Source organism: Leishmania major, chromosome 27, assembly GCF_000002725.2.
Source record: "Leishmania major strain Friedlin complete genome, chromosome 27".
Classification (NCBI taxonomy): Eukaryota; Euglenozoa; class Kinetoplastea; order Trypanosomatida; family Trypanosomatidae; genus Leishmania; species Leishmania major.
This window is the reverse complement of record NC_007268.2, coordinates 780003-797489: the sequence shown is the minus strand read 5'-3', so window position 1 is coordinate 797489 and position 17487 is coordinate 780003. Positions and strand designations below refer to the sequence as shown.

Sequence of the window (17487 nt, the reverse complement as noted above, 5' to 3'; positions counted from 1 at the left end):
TGATTCAGAGAACACGCACGAAAGCGAAGACAGAGGTGCCGCGGTGAAGGAACGCATCTGGGTGCCCGTGTGTGTGTGTGTGTGTGTGTGTGTATGCGGCGGGGGGGGGAGGAGGAGGGCCAAGCATCTGCACATTTTCACGCATACACACCCGCCCACGAACGTGCGTGACGGCCTCTCCGTATGCACATGTCCACCGTTCACTCCTCATACACGACAGACACACGCACACACACACAAAAAATCGAATAGCAACAATCAAACGGCTTCTTCCCTTGTTGCGCTTCTCTCTCCCCGTCTCTGTCGGTGCGTGCGCCCTTCTCTCTGTCTGCCCCTCGGTCTCCTGGGTGTTCCTTCCACCGACGCACGCGCACATTTTCATGTGTGTGTTTCATGTACAATAGAAAACCCTCTCTTCTCGTTTTCGTTGTTGCGTTCTACGCTTGTTCTGGAGCGGGTCACTTCTCCGCGTGCGCGTGCTCGCGTGCGGGGGACGGATGAGCGCTTCCCCGTCGATTTGCAGATGTACATGTGCTCTCCTTTACTTGGCCGTGTGCCGGGTGCGGCGGCTTACACGCATGCGTGCACAGGCAGCAGCACCGCATGGGCACCTTTTCCCCGCTCCCTTTTTTCATGGCCCCGTCGATTCATATATATATATATATGCATATGTACATTTTTGGCTGCCGTGCCTCGTGCTCTCTCGCTGTGTGCTTGTGTGCGTGTGCCGCTGCCGTGACGTGACGTTGCTGTCGTGACCGACTCCCTTTCTTTCCTCGATGATGACTTGCAACATGAAAACAGGCAAACGTGACGGACCAACGAACACAGTCCACATCACCGCAGCACCTTCAAGTTGGTCGTTTCGCAATGAGACCTGCTGCTTTTCCGCGTAGTGCGTATATTTGTATGCATGTATGCGATCGTTGCTCCCCTCCCCCACCTCCCTTTCCTCTCCCCGACTGAGAGCTGGGTGGCTGTCATCCATCCATCAATCCCCAGCCCGCGGAAGTGACCTACATGCATATGCACAGCCCAAACAGCTGCAGACGTCCGCGCTTGTGCACCGTGATTCGTGTGACGTTTGGGGATTAGCACTGCCCACAATGACTGCGTACAAAGACAAGCGTGTGTGTGCGTGGCGCATCAACCATCTCCACTCTTTCCTTCCGCTTCGCCTATCTTTTCTGGCGTCTTTCTCTTTCGACAACATTCCTCTGTCTCTCTGCCCTGCTCTCCTCTGCTCTTGCGAATTGTGACAGGTTGCGCACACCCACATATACATGCACTCGCGCACACCAGACGCTCGTGCATACCTTTTCACTTCTGTGCCCTTTCTTCCCTCCCTCCCTCCCACCTTTGGCGCCTGTATGCCTGCATCTGACAGGCGATAAGAGGGCCACAAGCAAAACAACACACCAACGACAGCAACTGCTTAACGAACAACATCGAACAACAAGGAAGACCGCGAAAAGATATCAGGCGTGTGCACCTGTGTGTGTGTGTGTGTGCTCGCCCCCCTTCCCCTCCCCCTCCCCCTCCCCCTCCCTCCGTACGCGCACACGTTTCGCATTGTGTGTGCGGGTGAATGCGAAGGGGGCGAGCGAGGGAGCAGAGAGGTGAGTAGGAGCAAGGCCGAGATACGGAACAAACACGAACGAAAGGAGGTCGCTCTTTGTTGCTCTCTGTTGTCTGTTGTGTGTTGCGTGCTTCTTCTTGTATTATCCCTTGGCGTTCAAGGCTCACCCGCCCTTCTCGTTTTCTTCCCAATCTTCCCCTCCCCTCCCCTCCCCTCCCCTCCCCTCTCCTCCGTGTTGCTGTTCTGCTTTGGTCTTCATTTCTGCCTTTCACTGGCCCGCCTCTTATTTTACTTCACCGCCTGTCTCCGTTGGCGATTACGGCACTCACGCCGTTGTTCTTCTCGTTGCTGTGGTTGGCCGCCCTCCTCCTCCTTCTCCTTTCTCTCGTTGTGTGTGTGTGTGTGTGCTGCTAACACTTTGACGGACGTCGACCAACGTTGCTGTGTGTGTGTGGGGGGGGGGGGAGAGACACAGCGCGAAACGAAGTACCGTCGGCAAAACAAAAACTCATTGGAGGTCAGCAACAGTTCTTTCTAGAGGAAGCGGCAGCGAAAGATGGGCAACCGTGTGTCTACTGCCGCCGCCCCCTTCTCCCTCGAGGATCTCGAGGCGTTGGCACGCGCCCCATCGCTCTTCGACACGCTCCCCAACGATGCCGGTAACTCCGCTGGCAGTGGCGCTAGTGTGCTGTTTCGAAAGGAGATAATAGCGGAGATGGAGCGGCAGTACGCCGAGTGCGACACATCGCTTCATGCGCTGCGCTGCGTGCCAGACCGAAGGGGCACCCGCCATCACCTCGGCTCCTACCAAGCAACCACTTCACCAGCGCCAAGCGGTGGTGCACCGAGGGCGACATCCGATCAAGTGTGGGGCAAACAGTCAGCAGGCGTGCCCATCCCATCTTTGGGCGACTCCATGACGACAAACCGCAGTGGATCAACTCACGACTTACTGCGGAGTCCGCGCGAGCTTCATGGCTCTCGTCACAGCGACCCGAACGAGGTGGCGGACAGCGCTGAAGCAGCCACTGCTGCTGCGACAGCAGCAGATTGCTCCTTGCCGAACGCGAGCAACGACAGCTTCCCCCAGCGCCACGTGAGCAGCTGTTTAGGGGCGCTGCCCGAATCGGCGTCGGCTGAGACGCCACTATCACCGCGCTCGTGGCTGTTTCGCGAGGTGTCTGTGCAGCCCGTCGATCTCACGCGCCGTGCCGAGGTCAAGGCGGCGGAGGTATACGTTCTCGTTATCGTTCAGCGGTCAACAATGCTGGGGACGCCGCCGACAAGCACGACGCCAGCAACACCGTTCGTAAGCGTTACGAACACTCGATCAGCTACCCCGCCACCTTCCTTTCCTTCAGCTGCTGCTCCCAGCGGTGCTGCGCGATCGGTAGCAACCAGCGCAGCGATGAGCGCCAACACGAACACTGAGTGGCCGCGAGACATGGTGCAGCTCTTTACCCCGCGCGGCCTCGCGACACCGTTCTCGAGTAACATGATGCGACCGACTCTCGCCAACATCAGCCACGGCAGCGGCGCTGGCTACTGGTATTCACCCTCCGCGACGCCACGGACGAACGGGTCGACAAGTGGCCGCCCGACCCCGCGCAGCACTACGGCTGCTGTTGCCGCAGCGGCACCATCATCCGCCCCAGGAAACGGGAGCGGCGCTGGAGGGTTTCAGCAGGCGTCCTCACGCTCCGCGTCCTCACAGGCGACGCCGCGCGCCACTAGCTTTCACTTCAGCGTCCACCTTCTCACGGGTAAGCAGGCAGACGCCATGGCGGCGGCGGCCGGGTTGTTCACGGCCCGCGCCATCGAAAAACTCTTTCTCGACTGCGCCGAGTTCGATCGAAGACTGTTCTACAATTTACACGCGGCCAAGGTGGAGGACGTGATCCGTGCCTACAGCATGCACCCCACCCTCGGCGTCAGCTCTGGATGTCACGACAGCGACAGCAACGTGGATGCTGCTGGAAGGAATCGGCGCAGAAGCTCCAAGGCGTCGTCGAACGTGAGTGGCGGCGGCGCCGCCTCGGCGGTGATAACGGCCAACAGAATGGGCAGGGATGTGAGCGACTCCAACAGCGGTTTCGGCACCTCAAACTCGTTTCTACAGCATCCGATCTCCACTCTTGGAGCATCAAGGGAGCTGCGACGGGAGCTGCTTGCCATCACACGCCCCTCCTCGGTCGCCGTGCCCGTGATGCGCTTCGACAAGCGAAGCAGCACCGCCGCCCCCTACACCACGTTGCCGGTCAGCAGCGGTTGTCACACAGGGACATTTGGTGGCGTCAGCGACCACGTGACCAGCACAGCGGTGTCCTCCAATCCTGCGGAGCTGTACAGCCTGAACGCCATCTACCGCGTCCTGAACGGGGTCCGTGTCGGCACGCCGCGGTGGATGCACACCTGCGACGTGGCCAGCCCGCTGCACTCGGCGCGTTACTCTGTGCCCGGTAGCGCATCCGGAGCGGCTGCAGGTGGGTCAAGTACGAGTGCAGCCCTTTTCGGAGCGGGCAACTGGTGCCCTGATCCGCTTTCATCGTTCCATCCACCGCGTCGCAACACTCATGGCGACGGCGCGGCCGCCGGCGCCACTATTACCTCTGGCATCATGCCGCCGATTCCCTCGTTGAACATCTCCAGCTGGCTACAGGGACCCCAGCCCCTCCATGTGCATCGGGCTGCACCGGCTGGTACCGCAGCCACGGGGCCCGCAGGCTCAGCACACCCCACCGCAACTGGCTCAACAACCTCCCGTATGGGCAGACCGCTTCGACACTCCTGGACAACGCACTCCGCATCACCAAAAACGCCACCGCTGCTGCTGCCGACGCTCGCGTCAGGCACGCTGAGTGGTGATTGCCGCGTTGACAGCGCGATTCCGCCAGATGCCTCGTCCGCCCCCCCAGCAACGCTGACCTCTGCAACATCTGCAACACAAGCCCTCGTCTTCAGTCTCCCGCTCGACTCACTCCGCCCTGCGGCGCCAGCCGCCGCTGTCGCCGCCAAGGCACATTCGACGCTCCGCAGCGCCTCTGCAGCGGAGGGCAGCACAAACGCGTCCACGTTGTCCCCTCAGGCGGCAGCGGTGCCGAAGCTGCAGCCGCTCATCAACGCAGAGGAGAAAGAGCAGAGAGAGAAGTCGTTGCAGCACACTAGCGGCCCTGTCCGAGCGCCAGACCTGTCTTCCGTTCCGCTTAACCGAAAGGACACTGCGCAGCTGGAGAGTTGCCCTGCGGAGAGTCATCTTCACACACGGCATCAGCACCATCGCAGTGACGAGGGCGGCCAAGACAGGGACAAAATCGCCAGCTGCCACAACGTCGGCACCGAGAACGTCTCGACGAGTTGCTACAGGGTAGCAATAGCACCGCCGTTCGGAGACGACGCTGAGTGCAATGAAGTGTACAACCAGCAGGAACGCGCGCAGCGGCTGAAGGCGTCGCAGCCGGAGGTGACGCAGGTTTTGCCGTACCTCTTTGTCGGCGGTGAGGACGCAGCGCGGGATCGAGCACAGCTCCTCCGCAAAGGCATCACCCATATCGTGAACACCGTCAGCTGGTGCATCGATTGCTTCTACCCACACCTCTTCCGGTACTTGACGCTCAGCCTGAGCGACGCCGCTGATGAGCCGATCTTCTCCCTCTTTGCCGTCGTGAACGCCTTCATCGAGGACGCAGTGGAGAAGCATCAGGGGCGAGTCTTTGTGCACTGTCAGCAGGGCGTGTCACGTTCCTGCACGCTTGTTATCGCCTACGTCATGTGGAAGCAGGGACTGTGCTACGACCGCGCCTACGAGCTCGTGCGGGCACGCCGAAAAGTGTGTAATCCGAACCTCGGCTTCTTCATGAACCTGCGTCTGTGGGAGGCGCAGTTGTCCACGCCGCTGCTGAACAGCGTGTTTGCCTACGCTCCGTACACGTCGACGTCACCGATGCCCTTCTCCTACCAGCTGACAGCGTACTTTGACTGCGCAACGTCCTCGACCGTCCCCGGCGCCGTCGCGTTCCGCTCTTCCTTGCCGCCGTCTCCACCCTCACCGTGCTCTGCTGAGGGGCGGGCGCTTGGCCTCCTCTCCCCTCGTGACAAGGAAGCACACCAGCAGCTGCGCAGCGATGTCCTGACGCGTGCGGCTGACATGAGCGGTGCGCCGCTGACGCTTCCCAACACGTTGTCACTAGACCCGCGCTTGGGCTACCTGTTTCTCTTCGCACCTGGTGCGCGAGCTGCAGACGAAGCCAGCAGCGCCGACGCTGGACGATCGAAGCAGAAGGACAAGCAGCGACCACGGCTCTCTCGGGGCACCGATGTGCTTTCCGGTGCTGACCCCGGCGGTGACGAGGACTTCGACGTCGTGACGGGATGCGTTGTCATGGGATCGCAGTGTCTTAATAAGGTCTACAGTGAACGCGCCCTCGCTGCCTGCCGGCAGGTGCTGCGCTTCAGCTTTTACCACGGCGAGGCGCGCACAAGTGTCACCAACGCCGGGAAGACCGTGCACTTCAACCCGATGCGACAGGTGCGACTGCTGCCGGCTGTATCGCCGGCTTCGTGGCCGCGTTCCTCTTTCCCGTTCCGTGTTCCAACTGCGGCTGTGTCGGTGGAGGTGGCGCAGCGGCTGCTGTCGCTGCACGTCGCGAGTCAGGTGCGCATTCGTTTTGTGCGGCAGTCGCAATGGGATGCCTTCTTCTCAAACGTGCGACTTGGCGCCATGCTGAGCTGCTATACCGCCGAGGAGGGTCGGCTGGGCGCCAGCGAAGGGGTGCGGCGGCACGCACGTAAAGAAGCTACAAAGGGCGTCGGTGCGAGTAGCAGCGGAAGGGTCTCAGGCGGCCAACAGACAAGCGCGACTGGACACATGACACTGCTGTCGAACCCTCTTCTACCCGTGAATCCTCCTGCGTCGGCGTCCTCCTCGTTCCGCGCCGGGCGGCACACACCTCGAACGCCGCGACAGCTGCATGTGTCGTCCTCCGGCAATGGCGGCTCTCTCCGAGGGGGGAGCGAGGGTGATCAGCTTGCGGGTAGTGCCGCTGCGTACTCTTCATCGACTGGCGCCTCTGCATCGCAGTACCGCAACTGTGCTGACAGTCTGCCAGCTGCCGCTGCCGGCCCAGTGCCGGAGCCGGCGGCAAGCCAGCCTCAACACGTATCTCTGCCTTCCGCTGCTTCTTCAGCTACGGCGACCGTTTTCACGCCGAGCATGGGCCCTGCTGGCGTTTCTCTTCCGCTGCGGGGCATTTCGGACCTGTCGCTCGCTGCCGCTGCCGCTGGCAACGGCGACGAGCAGACACACGTGGCCGTGCGCATGGCGGAAGGGGAGAGTTTTGCCTACGCCTACCCGTTTACGGCGGGGACGAAAGTGGCTGTTGCGGACCTCGAAGACCTCGAAGAAGACCGCTGCTACGCGCTTGGCTTCCAGCAGCGCATCGGCACCACCGTTTATCTGTGGCACGGTGCCGACGCAGTGGAGAGCTCGGCCGACGTTGTGGGCGCGTTTGTGCGGCACTTGCTAAGCTCCAGCGAGCCGGCAGTGCAGACCGCGACAGTCGAGTCACTGGAGGCTGGTGAGTGGACTAACTGCAGCATCATCTTCCCTGGCGACAGCGCCGACGCTGCAGGTGTGGCGGAGAGGGCTGACGCGGCAACAGAGGTGCTTGCGGATGTGCGTGTGTTGTACGTTGAGCAAGGAGACGAGCCGAAAGAGTTCTTCACTCTCCTGTGAAGAGCGAGGACAGAGTCCGGTGTGAGAAAGGGAGGGGGCCACAGAGCGCGAGGGTAGAACAGGCGGAGGCTCCAGTGAAGGCGCGTGCTCTTGGGTGATGTGGTGCGGCAGCTCTTTTCCCTGCTTCCCTTCTCAGCAGCTCGCTCTGCTGCTGCGGCCGCCGTCGTGTTGGTCTGCTACTGTCCAGCGCCTCCCCCCCCCTTCCCACCACCCTCATATCTCGCACGTGTCGTCCACGCAATGACAACTGACAGGAGGGTTGTAGGAGGTGGGTGGGTGGGTGGCTGGTGCCTGCGCGTATGCTGGTTGGGAGATGTGCCGGCTTGCGTGCGGCGAGCAGAGATTTGCTAAAAGACATGCTTTCCGTTTGTTTTGTTTGGTTTCCTTTCGCTCCTCTCTTCCAATATCCTTCTGGTGCGGCACAATCAGACGCAACAGAAGAGGTCCTCCTCGAGGAGTGGGACGCGTGTCTGTGATGATGGTCATGGTGGTGATGGCGGGGCGCGTGAGATGACGCACAAACACACGCACCAAGAACAGACGAAAACACGGCATCACGTGTGCGTCGGCCACGCAGGCAGATGCAACACCAGTAAGCTTAGAGACGCATAAACAGACACACACGCACATACATGACCGTACTCGCGCACACGCTCTCTCTCCCTGTTGCACATCTCCTCTTTTCTCACTGCGTAGCGGATCGCGCCTGCACATCATCGACGTGGAAGACGGTGCACCACCGCGTCCCCCGTCCCCCGTCCCCATTCCTCATGCTGCGACGTAGCGTCGTGCTCTGGAGACGGCGCGCTGCTGGTATCGTGGGGCTACCGAATGTGGGCAAGTCCACCCTCTTTAACGCCCTCACGTGCAGCCAAATAGCAAAGACGGGAAACTTTCCATTCTGTACGATCGACGCGAACACGTCGAAGGTGCCGGTTGTCGATCCGCGGCTGCGCCAGCTGGCGCAGTTCACTCAGGCAGAGAAGGTTGTCGACGTCGAGGTAGACTTGACAGACGTGGCGGGGCTGATCGCGGGAGCCTCGAAGGGGGCCGGGCTCGGCAATAAGTTCCTCGCTGACATCCGAAACTGCGCCGTGCTGCTGCATACGGTGCGCTGCTTCGAGAGCTCCAAGGAAGGCTTCGACACCCCGAACCCTCTGGAGGACATTCATGTAATTCTGAGTGAGCTTGTCCTGTCGGACCTCGAGGTGGTGGAGAAGCGGATGCGCAAGCTACAAAAGATGAAGACGCAGGACGTTGAATACAGCTTCTTGAAGCGCCTCCAGCAGTGGCTGGAGGAGGGAAAGTCAGCAGCAGACATGCCTGCAAAGGCGAAGCTCACTGTGGCGGAGAAAGGCTTGCTACAGAGCTACGACTTGCTCTCCTACAAGCCCATGATATTTGTGCTGAACGTGGACGAGCGGGGCGTGAAGGATGGCAACGCCTTCTCGCGTGAGGTGGAGGCCGCCTTCGGAGCCGAGCGGACCTGCCGTGTGTCGGTCGCCATCGAGGAGCAGACGGCACAGCTTGCATCGCGTGAGGAACAGCTCATGTTCCTGGAAGAGTACGGCATCAACGGGCCGCGTGGCCAGGTACTGATGAAGCATGTGTACGCGCTACTCAAGCTTCAGTCTTTTTTCACAGTGGGGCCGAAGATGGCGCGTGGCTGGACAGTGGCGCAGGGCTCAACGGCGCGGCAGGCAGCCGGTGAGATCCACTCCGACTTCGAGAAGAACTTTGTCCGTGCCAAGGTGATGGCATGGGACACGTTCATCGGGAAGCCGAACCTCGAGTCTGCGGAGATGCAGATGCGCACGGTGAACGACAGGTACGTGATGCAGGATGGCGAGGTGTTCATTGTAGAGCACAACACGCAGCGCGGGTAGCGTTGCTAGATCGCACTGATGCGCAGGTCGGGGTGGGCTCGGGGCGAGCACGGATTGCGAGAGCCCCATGCCACTCTTCCCACAGCCACCACCGTCGTGCATGACGCATGCGTGTAAGCGCGGATGCACGCTTGCTCTGCTCTCGTGCTTGTATCACTGCATGGGGAAGGAGAAGAAGGAAAGAGGGAGGGGAGGGGGGGGCGAGTGGGCTGTGCGTGTCTGTGCCCGCGTCCGCGCACACGCATGAGGGCGGGTCTCTCTCTCTCTCTGTCTCATCGTTGGTAACGACCGTTGTTCACACAAGGCGCTTAGCCAAGAAAAAAGAAGCAAAGGATGCACCGGAAGGAGCGGAAAACAGAGGAGGAAGATGATGCCCATGTCAGCGTCACCGTTCCATGGAAGGCGACAGCCATCGACCCCACATACTCTGCTGCTGCAACTGTGTGTCGATGGGCGGGTGTGTTTGGAGGGGTTTTGCTTTGGATGGCCTCACAATCCTGTATCACTCACACAATCTCTCTTGTGCCCTTTTCGTTTCCCGCCTTGTATATTGATGCATACTCCGTGAAAGAGTCACCGCGATCCAGAAGCGCAGCATCCTAATTCACAGAGAACTCAGCCACATCCCCCCAGAGCACGCGTGTGAAGGGTACGGGGAGGAGGAGGAGGAGGAGGAGGCATCAACGTGTCGCGTGGTGTCACCGTTGCTGTGGGCCGTTCGTTTGCCGGTTCACGTGGAGTGCGTAGGCACACACACACACACACACACACACGCCCAGGCAACGGAGAACCCAGCAACAACGAAAAAAGGGAAACTAACGACGGCGGATTAAAAAAACAAAAAGAGCAAACCACAAAGGCCTATCAAAGAGGGACTCAGTGAGGCGCGTGCACAGGAGCGAACCAGGCGACGCGCACACTCCACACGGTCAGAATCGCGGCGAGGAAGAGGACGAGAAGGCAGGCGCGCTACAGCGATCGATTTCTATCTGTATAGCGATTCGATATACCAGGCACACGGTTTGCGCATGTGGGGCAACAACTTTCACAACGCTGGTGCGCACCAGCAGTCCTCGCTCTGCTGCGATGGACAACCGGCCATCATGCCCAGCTCCCACACCTCTTTGCCTTTTCCTTCGTACGGTGAGCAACCCGCACGTCCACCGCCCGCTGGCGTGCTCTCTGCCGATCTTGCCCGACCGATTAGTGTGCGGGAGCTGGCGCAATCACGAGTGCCTGCGGTGCCGCCGCCTCCACCAGCGACGCAGACACCACGATCTCGCGCCACGACAGCCGGCTTCGCGGGCTTTGGAGTACCCACGTCGTCGGCTGTTTACGCTGCTACCAGTGGTGTGTCGACGTCGCAGCCGCTCCCCGCCCACGCGGACGCCGGCGACTTGACGTCGCTCGCCCACCGCGACATTGATCACCTCAGCGGCAGGGAGCTCTACAACTACGCCTCCCACTTGCGGGAATCATCGCAGCAGTACGGCGGGTACCTCTCGGAGGCGTACGCAAAGCGCGACCAGTACCGCGGCGAGGTTGCTCGCTTGAAGGAGGAGCTGCATAACCGGTACATGGAAATCGACGTGCTCCGGCGCGAGCAGGAGAGGGCGAGGGATGCCTTGCTGAAGGTGCGGGAGGACAATGCTCAACTGCGCCAGAAACTCGCCGAGGCCGAGGGACATGCCCGCAACATGCAGGCCAAGATATCCGTGCTGAGCGGCGCTGACCCCTCCCTCGCTGTCCATTTCTATCAGTCTCAGTTGGCTCTGAAAGATGCGCAGCTGCGGGAGCTGCAGCAGGAGTGCGAGAGGGCAGCTGCTGCGTCGTCGCAGCGCCGCAGCTCCAGCACTACTGCAGCTGAGCACGGCCGGCGAAGTGCGAACATCTCTGGTGAGGGTGCTGCAGCGCCTCACACGTCGCCGTCGTGTGATCTACCGAGCGCGGAGGAGTTGAAGGGTGGGACTGAAGCGGCGTCTGCTGCGCTGCACACTGCGCTTGAGGAGCTCCAGTGCCTCAACACATCTCTCAGCCACCGCCTCGAAGACGAACACACAGCTCATAAAGCAGCGCTGGCCGCGCACGCTGAAGCGAGTGCCACTGCCACGGCCGATCGCGCAGAGCTGCTCGACACGATTGCGCAGCTGCGGCAGCAGTGCGCAGATATGCAGAACGTGGAAGACGAGCTAGTGGCCGCCCTCACCCTGCGCGCGCCGATCTCAAAGAAAGACTACGCGGCACTCCAAGCGTCTTACGACGATCTCACTGCCGCCCTTGCCAAGGCAGAGGCGCAGGTAGCTGCACTCCAGGAGAACGAGCAGCAGCACCATCACAGCGCGCAGCAGGCCCAGGAGGAGCTTCGCCGCTCGCTCACCACTGGACTGGAGGAGCGACAGAGCATGCAAGTCCGCAACGAGCAGATGCAGTCTCTCGTCAATCATCTGGAGAAGGAGTTGAAGCTAGCAGAGCGTGCCAACCAACTGCGCCAAGAGCAGCTTGACGCGGCGATCAGCGGAAACCAGCAGCTCGCTGAGAGCCTTCATGTGGCGCAGGAGCAGCTGCTCAGCGCTACCTCGGAGTTGCAGGATCTCCGCGACACCCGTGAGAGCCTCGAGTCCCAGCACCGTGAGCTTCGACAACGCATCGAGGAGCTCGAGCAGGGGGACGAGCACCAGCGGCATCAGCACGGCGAAGCAGAAGCGGAGAGCGAGGCATCACAGCAGCGGCAGGAATTGGAGGCTGAGCTCGCAAGGCTGCGCTCTCAGCGCGATGTTCTTGTCGGCGACCGCGATGACATCGTAGGTGATGTGCGACGCTTGCCAGACGAGCGGCGTGCCCTTCTCACATCACCACCAGCGCACGCGGAGGAGCAGCTGCAAAGCCGCTCCTCGGCTGTGAGGGCGCCTCTCGACGTCCATGCAGATGATGGGGAAAGGCAAAACCAAGAGGACATCGCTGCCCTGGAGGCAGCGCACCGGTGCATCGAGCAGATGAAGCAGACCATAGCAGCCCTGCAGTCGGAGCGCGTGCGCGTGGAGGCTGACCTGAAGGCGAAGGTGAACACGCTGGAGGCGGAGCTGGCGTCGCAGTCCCGCGCGCTGGCCGAGGCCGAGGCGGCTGCAGCAGCGCAGCAGGCGCACCTAGAGGAGGTCGTGATGGCTCTGAGGGACGAGCTGGTGGCCACGCAGGCGCAGGAAAAGATGCTCCGCGCTTCCGAGAAGGCGCACCAAGAGCGGTGTGTGGAGCAGCAGCGCGCGGTGGAACAGATGCAAGCGCACGTTGAGGAGCTGAAGACGGCTGCACGGAATGCAGCAAGCAGCCTTTCGACACCGCCGCCCGCGCGGCCTGCGACTGCTGCTGAGTCGGAGCAGATTGCGATGAATGCTGCGCTGAGCTCGCTTGCATATCAGCTGGAGGACGCTCAGCACCGCGTCGAGGAGCTCTCAGCAGAGCACGCGCGCACGGTGGAGGAGCTGGCGCGCGCGACTCGCGCTGTAGCGGAGCTGGAGGCGCGTGCTGCGGGCGCGGAGGGCAAGCGCGAGGTCATGCACACGGCAGCGGAGGTCGCTGAAGCCGAGCTGATGGCGCGCGTGGCGGCGCTGACGACGGAGAACGCGCAGCTGAAGGAGAAGCTGTCGATCTCACGCGCCGCTGTGACGACGTTTGCGTCGAGGCAGACGGACGGTGAGGGCGCTGCTGCGTCGCTTGAGGAGCGGTGCGCGGCGGAGGCACGGCGCAGCGAGGCCGCGGAGGCGGAGGCGTCGGCGCTGCGGGGAACGCTGGACCGAACAGCTGCGGAGCTGGCGGAGGTGCTGCAGCGCAGCGAGGACGTGCAGGCGACGCTGGAGCGCACGGTGGCACGGCTCGCCGAGCAGGAGTCACTTGTGGGGGCTCTGAGTGCTGAGAGCACGCGACTGCAGGATGAGCTGGCTACTGCGCAGCGGTCCGTGCTGCTGCTCACGGGCGAGCGTGACGCGCTTGGCGAAGAGGCGGCCGGACTTCGCGGAGAGCTCTCCGCGGCGGAGGACCGCGCGTCGGATGTGGCTGCCGCGCAGCAGCGTCTGCAGGTGCGCCTAGAGGAAGCGGAGGCCGCGGTACGCAGCAAGGACGTTGAGCTCAGCACGGCGCTTGCTGCGCTGGACCGCACTGCTTCCGAGATGTGCGATGCCGAGCAGCGGCTACAGGTGTACTCGGAGGCGAAGGAGCAGCTGGCGGCAGAGCACGCGCGCACGGTGGAGGAGCTGGCGCGCGCGACTCGCGCTGTAGCGGAGCTGGAGGCGCGTGCTGCGGGCGCGGAGGGCAAGCGCGAGGTCATGCACACGGCAGCGGAGGTCGCTGAAGCCGAGCTGATGGCGCGCGTGGCGGCGCTGACGACGGAGAACGCGCAGCTGAAGGAGAAGCTGTCGATCTCACGCGCCGCTGTGACGACGTTTGCGTCGAGGCAGACGGACGGTGAGGGCGCTGCTGCGTCGCTTGAGGAGCGGTGCGCGGCGGAGGCACGGCGCAGCGAGGCCGCGGAGGCGGAGGCGTCGGCGCTGCGGGGAACGCTGGACCGAACAGCTGCGGAGCTGGCGGAGGTGCTGCAGCGCAGCGAGGACGTGCAGGCGACGCTGGAGCGCACGGTGGCACGGCTCGCCGAGCAGGAGTCACTTGTGGGGGCTCTGAGTGCTGAGAGCACGCGACTGCAGGATGAGCTGGCTACTGCGCAGCGGTCCGTGCTGCTGCTCACGGGCGAGCGTGACGCGCTTGGCGAAGAGGCGGCCGGACTTCGCGGAGAGCTCTCCGCGGCGGAGGACCGCGCGTCGGATGTGGCTGCCGCGCAGCAGCGTCTGCAGGTGCGCCTAGAGGAAGCGGAGGCCGCGGTACGCAGCAAGGACGTTGAGCTCAGCACGGCGCTTGCTGCGCTGGACCGCACTGCTTCCGAGATGTGCGATGCCGAGCAGCGGCTACAGGTGTACTCGGAGGCGAAGGAGCAGCTGGCGGCAGAGCACGCGCGCACGGTGGAGGAGCTGGCGCGCGCGACTCGCGCTGTAGCGGAGCTGGAGGCGCGTGCTGCGGGCGCGGAGGGCAAGCGCGAGGTCATGCACACGGCAGCGGAGGTCGCTGAAGCCGAGCTGATGGCGCGCGTGGCGGCGCTGACGACGGAGAACGCGCAGCTGAAGGAGAAGCTGTCGATCTCACGCGCCGCTGTGACGACGTTTGCGTCGAGGCAGACGGACGGTGAGGGCGCTGCTGCGTCGCTTGAGGAGCGGTGCGCGGCGGAGGCACGGCGCAGCGAGGCCGCGGAGGCGGAGGCGTCGGCGCTGCGGGGAACGCTGGACCGAACAGCTGCGGAGCTGGCGGAGGTGCTGCAGCGCAGCGAGGACGTGCAGGCGACGCTGGAGCGCACGGTGGCACGACTCGCTGAAGAAGAGGAGCTGGTTGAGCAGCTGAACTATGATGCATCGGAACTGAGTGACGCCCGGGCGGCACTCACGGAGGAGGTTACACGGCTGCAGAAGGCGCTGGCGGCCGCGGTGACGGACAAGGCCGACGTGTTGGCGCAGCTCTTGGCGACACAGAAGGAGTTGGATCGCGCAGCGGAGGTGCAGGATGCACAATATCGTGATGAAGAGCTGCTACAGAATGCGCTGGCGACGACAACGTCTGCCTTTGATGTTCAAACTAAGCAGGTTCGCCTTGGCATGGCTCATGTGGTCGACATGTCAAGGGCGTTCTGCAGAGTCGCGGAGGTAGCGGTGCAACGGTCGGCTGCTGGGGTGGACGGCGCGGCGAGCACTGGAGCGAATGTACAGGAAATACTTTCGCCGTGGGCTCGAGCACTGGAGTGGGTCGCTGCCATGGAGCAGCGCCTCGAAACGTTGGATATGGGTGCGATGTCGAACTCCTTAAGTAGGACAGACGGTCGACGCGAGCGGCGGCGGCGTCGGCGGGGTCGCACCACGGAGTTAGAGGGCGACAACGCAGTGGAAATGGAGGCGAACAGCGGCTCACATGCCCTGAGCTCATCTTCTCTGTGTCGTGTTGTGTCCATCAACTGTGCAGAGGCGGCCTTTGCACGGTTGATGGATGAGCAGGCCGCCGCAACGAACACCATTGCGGACCTTCGAAGGACACTCGTGGACAAGGAGGTGGACCTGACCAACTTACGCTCTGCGATGGACGCACTAGCAAGCGACCTGATAAGTGAGCGAGACCGCGCCGACAACTTGTCTGCCGCCATTGATGACGCGTCGGAAAAGATCGCGTCGGCGCAGGCCGAGTTCGAGGAGCAGCTCAGGCAGAGAACGGCAGCCACCACAGCAGAGGTCGTGGAGGCGCGCCGTGCTGAAGCGCGCGCCACCGCAGCGCAGCTGCGCGCAGAAGAGCAGCTGGCTGTGGTCGAGAAGGATCTAAAGGAACAGGAGGGTGTGCTGCGCAAGCTGCAGGACGAGAACCATCGACTTACCCGCGAGGCAGACCGGCTGCTACGCACCTCGCGTCTTGAGCCCAGTTCGCGTGTCCGCAGCAATGTAAGTGGCTCCGTTACGCCAAAGTCGCTGTCTCTGTCAGCTGCATCTGCCGAGGACGCAGTGCAGCGCTTCACAACGGCACCTTCCACTTTAGAGGCTGTCGAACAGGCTCAGATTCTGCAGGTGTCTAGCTTGCAGGCGGACCTCCTGCTCAGTCGCCGGCAGGCCCGCGAGCTGGAGGGACGAGAGGCGACGCTGCGGCAGGCCTGCGCGGCACTGGAGCAGCAGGTCAGTGAGCTGCGCGTCGAGGCTGCAGAAGCGGAGCACCTGCGTGAGGATATGGCGACGCTACGCGCTGACTATGCGGAGCTGGAGCAGCGCTACAGTGAGTTGGAGCGCATGGCGATAGCCGCGGGTGGCGGCACGATGCAGGAGCTGAAGCAGCTCCGCCAACAACTGAAGGTGCGGGAGGTGGAGCTGGAGGAGCTAAAGGCACGAATGCGGGACCTCGTGCTGAGCAAGGCCGCACCAGAGCTTGAGGCGGCACGGCGGCAGGAGGCGCTGCGAGAGAGCCTCAGCGGCATCACGACGCAGCTGGCTGCCACCCAGGCACAGTACGGTGGTGGCACAGGCGGCAGCAGCACGGTTCGGAGCCGTCGCGCTAGTCTCACTGCTGCCGTCAGCAACTCCGATCTCCTTAGTCTGTCCTCGTCGAGGCCGTCGCCGCAAGATGTGCTGACCTCCCGCATCGAGCACTTGCAAACTCTCGTAAACGACCGTGACGTGGCGCTCGAGAAGGTTCAGGCTGCTCAGCTTGAATCCCGCGCTGCCATGGACACGCTCGAGGATCAGCTGGCCGCCAAGACAGCCGCCTTAGAGCGCGCTGAAGGCCTTGTCGCCGAATACGCGGACAGTGTCAACAACGCTTTCACCATGGCTGCAGTGGTAGGGCGCGGTAACCGTGGCGCAGGCCCCACCACGGTTCCTCCTCTGAGCAGCGAGATGGGCAGTCCGGATGCAGCGGCGCTATCGGCTTCTGTGCCGCCACTGACCCCGCTGACGCCGCGAACTCGCGCTGCCGTCAATGGACAGCCGCACGCCGCCGTCGCCATGGCGTCACCAGCACCGCGCATGCCGAACCTCGACGAGGTCGCAGACGACAGCGATGGTAGCGGCGAAGGCAAGCAGGCGGGCTCTGCGGGCCCCTCGACCGATTCAGCGCCGCCCCCGGTGACTCACCGACGAACCCGCGCTAGCGGTAGCTGGAGGGACGGAAAGAGTTGCCCTGCCCATCGCCCATCGTCCTCGACCGAGCGGAGTGCGCCATCGTCGCCGTCGAATGTCCCCGGGCGCAAGTCTTTTGCGAGCGCCTCTGTGCCGGCCACTACTCGGAAGCGAGCTCGCTCCCGCACCAACACATAGTGGCAAGGACACACCCCCTAGTGGAGCCGCGCGTAAGCGGGAGCCTACTCGAACAACTCGCACCTGCCACGTAAGGCAATGCTGAGTCGCCCGCTCACTCGAGCCCGCACCCATTTGACCACTCATGCCGGTGCGGCAGCAGGAGGAGACGGGCTACGCCGAACACCCCTTTGCCTCCCTTCTCCCCCTCCCCCCTCCCCCGCTATGGTGCCTCTCCTCGTGCTTGGTGCGTTTGGCCAGCCCGGCTGGCCGGCGTGGTTGCCCCCTCTCCCCTCCCCCCACGACCGCTTCTCTTCGCCCCAATCGCCTGCTCCGACCTCTCCGTCCTTGCTCCGCTCTCTCGCCCACGATCGCCTTTCTCGCTCTCGCTCTCTCCTCACCTGTGTTGCCCACTGTGTGTGTGAGTGCGGGGCG

At 62.8% G+C, this 17487-nt stretch overlaps 3 protein-coding genes across 3 annotated transcripts; all 3 read left to right on the top strand.

Annotated features, from left to right (window-relative positions):
- Positions 1 to 2135: 2135 nt before the first annotated feature.
- Positions 2136 to 7310, top strand: LMJF_27_1840 (conserved hypothetical protein; the record flags this gene model as incomplete). The annotated part of the gene is made up of 1 exon (XM_003721943.1): positions 2136 to 7310. The coding sequence occupies one exon, from the start codon at positions 2136 to 2138 to the stop codon at positions 7308 to 7310; it is 5175 nt and encodes a 1724-aa protein (XP_003721991.1).
- Positions 7311 to 8080: 770 nt separating this feature from the next.
- Positions 8081 to 9196, top strand: LMJF_27_1830 (putative GTP binding protein; the record flags this gene model as incomplete). Its single annotated transcript, XM_003721942.1, has 1 exon — positions 8081 to 9196. The coding sequence occupies one exon, from the start codon at positions 8081 to 8083 to the stop codon at positions 9194 to 9196; it is 1116 nt and encodes a 371-aa protein (XP_003721990.1).
- A 1103-nt stretch (positions 9197 to 10299) lies between these two features.
- Positions 10300 to 17073, top strand: LMJF_27_1820 (hypothetical protein; the record flags this gene model as incomplete). The annotated part of the gene is made up of 1 exon (XM_003721941.1): positions 10300 to 17073. The coding sequence occupies one exon, from the start codon at positions 10300 to 10302 to the stop codon at positions 17071 to 17073; it is 6774 nt and encodes a 2257-aa protein (XP_003721989.1).
- Positions 17074 to 17487: the final 414 nt, after the last annotated feature.